This window comes from Triticum aestivum, chromosome 5B (genome assembly GCF_018294505.1).
Source record: "Triticum aestivum cultivar Chinese Spring chromosome 5B, IWGSC CS RefSeq v2.1, whole genome shotgun sequence".
NCBI classification, from domain to species: domain Eukaryota; kingdom Viridiplantae; phylum Streptophyta; class Magnoliopsida; order Poales; family Poaceae; genus Triticum; species Triticum aestivum.
The window spans coordinates 145,482,302-145,488,374 of NC_057807.1; the positions used below are offsets into that span (position 1 = coordinate 145,482,302).

Consider the following 6,073-nt stretch of genomic DNA (forward strand, 5'->3'; position numbering starts at 1 on the left):
GGTGGCCCCCGACGACGAGAGCAGGTGCGCCGCCAGCGTCGGGCATACCTGAAGACCCAGGCCCGCAGCCGCGCCGAGGCCCATCGTCGCCGCGCCGAGGAGGGCGTTATCGTCATCGACTGCGATGACGAGGTCGAGGCCGGGCTGTCATGCGCTGTCGGCGACCCGAGCGAGGGGTGCAGCAGGGACGTCGCGGGCGAGGCGCGACGACGACGACGACGACGACTACACCCGCTTCTACAGGCTTCTCGACATGTAGACGACGATGGCGGCGACGATGGCGGCAACGACTAGGCATTTTAGTTCGTTTTTAAGTTAGTTCATGCATGTTTTAAGTTTTTTTACAATTTTCAAGTAAGTTTCGCCGTGTTCGTGCAAAAGTCGCCGAGTTTGCATATATTTTGTACGCAACATCGCCGTACCCGAGGCGACCCGTGGGCCGATGACTGGGAGCTAAGTCGTCCCCACGCGTCAATCTAGCGCCGGCTCGTCCTCAGGGGGCTCTTTTTCGGCGCCCTGGGAGGCCCAACGGCCGGAGATGCTCTAAACCATCACATGCATTGCAAGTTTGCGGGTCTCTGAACAGACGAGCGGGTGCCCGTTCGCTTTCAGTTTGCTGGTGGACCCCACCTCCAACCCCGCGTCGCCCACCGGTCAAGCCGGTCTCCCTCCGTTCCCCCCACCGGCGACGTCCGGTCTCGGTTCCCTTCGTGCGTTCGCTCGAGTCGTCGTCTCCGTTTCGTTTGGTTTCGTTGGGTTGGACTCCATTTGTCGCACACAAAACCAAAAATTATTAGAGGCGACGAAGAAGGGTGCGAACCCGCCGCCGTTCCGGGTTCCGATTAGATAGAGCTGTCGCGCCGCCGATCCCGTCGCTCCGCCGCGCCGAGGTAAGCAGCTCGACTTCAGATTCGGTTCCAACTGCTAGGGTTTGGTCCCCGTATACAGTAGCAAGGCCATGGGCTCACATACCGAGGTTTGGGTGTCCTGATTAGTTCGATCGATGGGGTTCTTGCTGTGGACTCGACCTGCGCAGTCTCGCGCTCTACGCGAGCTCCTCACAGGTCTCGACTAGCTCCCCGTACGCAGCGGGAAGTTAGGTCCAAGTTAGCTGAATCGGCGAATGGTTCGTGATTCACATGTCTCTTCGCTGAGAGATGCGCGGAAGGTACCGTTGTAGTACTGGATTCGGTCTGTGATCAACCTTGTCGTTGCTTAATTCGGATCCGGCCCTTGGCTGCTCAAGGGGCAGAGCACAGTGGCTCAAATAGGTCCTATGCTGATGCTATGTTTTCAACCCTAGACCATTTTGGTATGTAGTATTAAGTGTTTGAACTTTGTGTTGTTGCAGCTTACAGTTTGTGCGTCATGGGGACTTCTTCAGGTGCGAATTTCCATCAACAGCCTCCGCCGCAGGGGATGCTGCCGCCTCGCCATGGTGCCCGGGCCCCGAGCCTCCAGACTTCCCTCTCATTGGCCTCGTCGGAACAGGTTGGCTCGCCTGAAATGCAGGAACCTGTGTCCAATTCTGACCAGGGCCATGACTCTGCCACCGAAAGTGCAAGTTCGAGGGAGACCTGGCCTGTAGATCCGGAACATAGCAATGCTGCTGCTGCTAGTAGTGGCGGTGCTGTGAAAAAGGTGGAGATGGAAAAGGACATCAGAAATGGTATCCCCAAGTTGCAGGTTATTCGCGGAAGCTCCCGCATCGATAGGGTGTCACTGAGGGAGATTGCGCGGGAGAGAGTGGACCTAGTTGTCGAGAAAATGAAGGTAATGCCAGAGGAGCACCTGGAGGAGATAAAAAATGAGCTCAGGTCGATTCTGGAGGGGACAGGGGGCTCTCATCATATTGAGGAGTTTCTGTATCTGCAGAAGTTTGTCCAGGGCAGAGGTGATTTGACACCAACTATGCTTTCAATGGCCCATCATGTCCAACTGGAGATCCTCGTGGCAATCAAGACTGGAATCCAGGCGTTTTTGCACCCCAGCGTCACCATTCCCCAAAGCCACCTGGTGGAGGTCTTCTTGTATAAGAGGTGCCGGAACATTGCTTGCCAGAGTGCTCTCCCGGCTGAGGAGTGCAGATGCAATGTATGTGCTAACAGAAATGGGTTTTGCAACCTTTGCATGTGTGTGATTTGCAACAAGTTTGATTTTGAGGTCAACACATGCCGATGGGTTGGGTGCGATTTCTGTTCCCATTGGACGCACACCGACTGTGCGATTCGTGTTGGCCAGATTGGGACAGGGCAATCAATTAAGAGCGGCACCGGTCATGCCGAAATGCTTTTTAGGTGCCAGGCTTGCCAGAAGACATCAGAATTATTCGGTTGGGTTAAGGATGTGTTTCAACAATGTGCTCCTGGTTGGGATAGGGATGCCTTAGTACGAGAGCTTGAGTTTGTTTGTAAGATATTTCGTCTAAGCGAAGACCCAAAAGGAAGAAATTTGTTCAGGAAATGTGCGAATCTGATTGAAAGATTGAGGAATAGTTCTCCTGATTCTGTCAATCCTAGGATGATACTGCATGCACTTCGAGGTTTGTGTACTTCTGTTGCTCCATCATTTTCTGATGCTATGTAGCCCTTATTGATTATTTCTACTGTTTTTGGTAATCTTATTACCATTCACCACCCCTAATTCATTCATGTGCTTATGTTTTACCATCATATAGGTAGACGGCAAAAATTGATCTAGACATTCAAATTATCCAATAAAATATATGTTTATTCATGAGCCATCTGTTGCTTTGTTGCACAAAGACATGCACTTCAAGAATCTGTTGGTTACTTGCTTCATTATTTAGTTTTCCATTGTATGTTATTGTATATCTTATGACTGAACCACCATGAGGAGTTAACTGCTTCAATAACGGTAAGGTGGGGTCAACTCAGCCAGAAAGCTGCTGCAAGTTGTTTAGTAACTGTCGGTTCTTGGTTGATTTAACAAACTTGGTGATTTTTATCTTTCCTATGCCGATCGGTTTCAATGAACGTGTGCCGGTTTTGGTTATCTTTGACATTTTATTGAAGAAAGATTTTCTTTACCATCCAGAGCAACTATAATATGATCACAATGTTTGGTGCACAATGGCCAACAGTCCCTACCAATCTACGGCTCAATTCATATATGTATATTTGTTAAAATGCGAGTGCTTCAATGTTTTATGCTATAGTCCAGCTCATATTACTTGTATGTGCCCCATTATAAAAATGGCAACTTATATACATGTCCCAAGAGTTTGTTGGGGGGTGACATGGTATGCAAACCCATATCTCCAGAGTTCTTTGAATGTACTGTGTGCTGGCTTTGGTTTTCTTTGACATTTTGTTAAGAAAGGTTTTCTTTGACATCTCGAGCAACTATGTTATGCTCGTAATGTTTGGTGCACAATCTAGTTTGGGACTTGTTAAGAAATCTGCAAACTGTAACTCGAAAGGCACATACTGAAGAGCAATAACCTCATCCTGCACACCAGTGCGCACAAAAGAAGCATCAACACCAATATGCTTGGTGAGCTCATGCTTCATAGGGTTGCACGCAATACTGATAGCGCATGTATTGTCTGACAATAGTGTAGTAGGTGTAGTAACAGACACACCAAACTCCCGAAGTAACCATCGTAACCTAGTCACCTCTGCCGTCAAAAGAGCCATATCTCACAACACAACCTCTGCACTCGAACAGGAAACTGCAATTTATTTCTTCATCTTCCAAGCAATTAGAGAACCACCAAGGTAAACACAGTAAGCAGAAACTAAACAGAGATCCGAGAGATCACTAGTCCACGTAAGCATTTGAATAGGCCTGAACCTCTAAGGAACCGGAGCGAGGAAAGAACAGACGGTAAGAAATCGTGCCACGAAGATATCAGAGAGATATCAGAGAACACGGAGAAGGTGACTATAGTGAACCAAAGTGGTAGCAGAAACAAACTGACTCAAAATATGGACATGATAGGAGGTATCCGACGAGTGACAGCTAGATAGACAAGTCTCCAAACAAGATGGCGATAATGTGTCAGATCAGGCAAGGGGTCACCATCAAAAGCATAGATCAGGCAAGGGGTCACCATCAAAAACACGGAGGTGAACATTGAGCTCCATGGGAGTCTCAACAGTGCGCTCATCAGTAAGAGCAACACGAGCAAGGAGATCCTTGATATACTTTTCTTGGGAACTAAAAAAAGCCATCAGAGGTAGAAGAGACCTCAATCCCAATAATGCAACGAAGAGGGCCAAAGATCAAACATAAGAAACTCATCATGAGCACTCGCTAAAAATCCAGTGGCAATCACCATAGAGGCAAAACGCTCAAACCAGGCATGAGGGGCTTGCTTAAGGCCATAGAGAGAGCGATGAAGACGGCTGACCATGCCGTTAGGAACAAAATACCTAGGTGGTGCCTGCATGTAAATCTCCTCGTACAATTCACCATTAAGAAAGGCATTCTCCTCATACAATTCACCATTAAGAAAGGCATTCTTAAAATCAAGCTGAGACACATACCAGTGGCGAACAGAGGCCACAACAAGAAGTGGTCATATGGGCCACAGGAGCAGAAGTCTCGTCATAATCACTGTCGTGGTATTTGCACGGCAGATGCCATGGGATGGCTAAGAGAGGTGGGAGCAAGGCTACGATGGAGATCCGGGACTAGATTGTGCAACAACACACGGTGATATAGCCTGGTTCGGGGCCCTCGCGCGGAGGTAACACCCCTACTCCTACATGTCTAATTTATATGGAGTGTATATGGTGGTACATTTTTTTTATTTTTTTTAGAAAAGGAGGAATCACTCCCGGCCTTTGCATCTGGGTGATGCATGCGGCCATATTATTTATTATTCACAAAGACCTTACAATGTAATACAACAGTAAGCCCGAGGCCACCATCTAGACGACACCTGTCGCTACTCCTATCCTCTTGATGAAGGGGTGCCGAATGTCCGGGCCAAATACCAAACAAACATCGCACGAAAGCCTAACATCTAACGCCGGATGCCCCATCCAAGCCACATAGGCGGGACTGGGTAACACTCCGGTCCGGCGCACTCTCAGTGAGTACCACACGCACACGCTGTAAAGGGCTGTCACCTCCGTCTTCCCTCGATCCATCCTCAAAGCATGTACTGACGCATCGACCTTGTCAGGCCTCTCTGCCATCGACGCCAGACAATGTCGACCTCCTGCGCGTGTCCCTCGCCACACATCTGACGCCAAGCCTCCACTGCTCCATGCCGTCGAGAACCGCCGCCATGAATATGTAGAAAGAAACACCGCTCCACCGTAGATGCCATCCGCTGGTCCCTCGAGTCCGAGTGCATCTCCAAGAATGCCGCCCCCAAGGGGGTAACGACACATGAATGCCGCCCTCATCCGATCAACTGATCTAGAGTTTCCCCCGGAGGTATTGGGTGGGGTTGGGAGCTTCACCTCGATGATGCCTTCATGAAGGAAACGATGATAAGGGCATCGCCATCACCGGCTCCGGCCAATGACCGAAGACCAAGTTTTCACCCGGATCCGTCCCAAGAAATCCACCCGACAGCCTGTGTTCTGTCTCGGCCGCCTTCAAAGCCCTAGATCTAGCCGCCTAGTATCCGGCAACCAACCGCAACAGCAGTGCCACCGTAGGAGCCCTGGCGCACCAGCCACTGCCTGAATGCGCCACCACTGGAGCCTGGGAGGGCTCCCACCCCACCTCACCAAACCGCGAGAGCCGCCGAGATGGATCCCGCACGCTCATCACCGTCTCTGATCTGAACCAATCCGTGGCCAAACGACGAGATCGGCGATGCAGATCCGCCTTGGATAGGGACTGCACCACGCCATGCCGCCGCGGGAAGCCCGAGCTTCACCCGCCGCCACCTTCCAGGGTCGCCGCCCCGGGATCCAGCCGCCGCCGACAGGACGCGCTGCCCACATGCAGCAGGCCGGAGGAGCCCCCCGGATCCAGATCTGGACCGAGAAGCTCACCACGGCCGCCCTGCGCCGGCACGCCCCGCCTGACCGCGAATCTGCAGCCACCCGCGCCTCCGCGCCAGAGAGCCGCCATCCGGCCGCCCCCG

At 51.2% G+C, this 6,073-nt stretch overlaps 1 protein-coding gene across 1 annotated transcript in view; it reads left to right on the forward strand.

Moving 5' to 3' along the window:
- Positions 1–632: 632 nt before the first annotated feature.
- The window catches only part of LOC123110870 (OBERON-like protein), a 10,837-nt gene continuing 5,396 nt past the window's right edge, over positions 633–6,073 (forward strand). The window contains exons 1-2 of the mRNA XM_044531500.1: positions 633–890; positions 1,352–2,542. Of these exons, the coding sequence (XP_044387435.1) occupies positions 1,369–2,542 (1,174 nt within the window). The 5' untranslated portion in view covers positions 633–890; positions 1,352–1,368. The remainder of the gene's footprint in view (positions 891–1,351; positions 2,543–6,073) is intronic.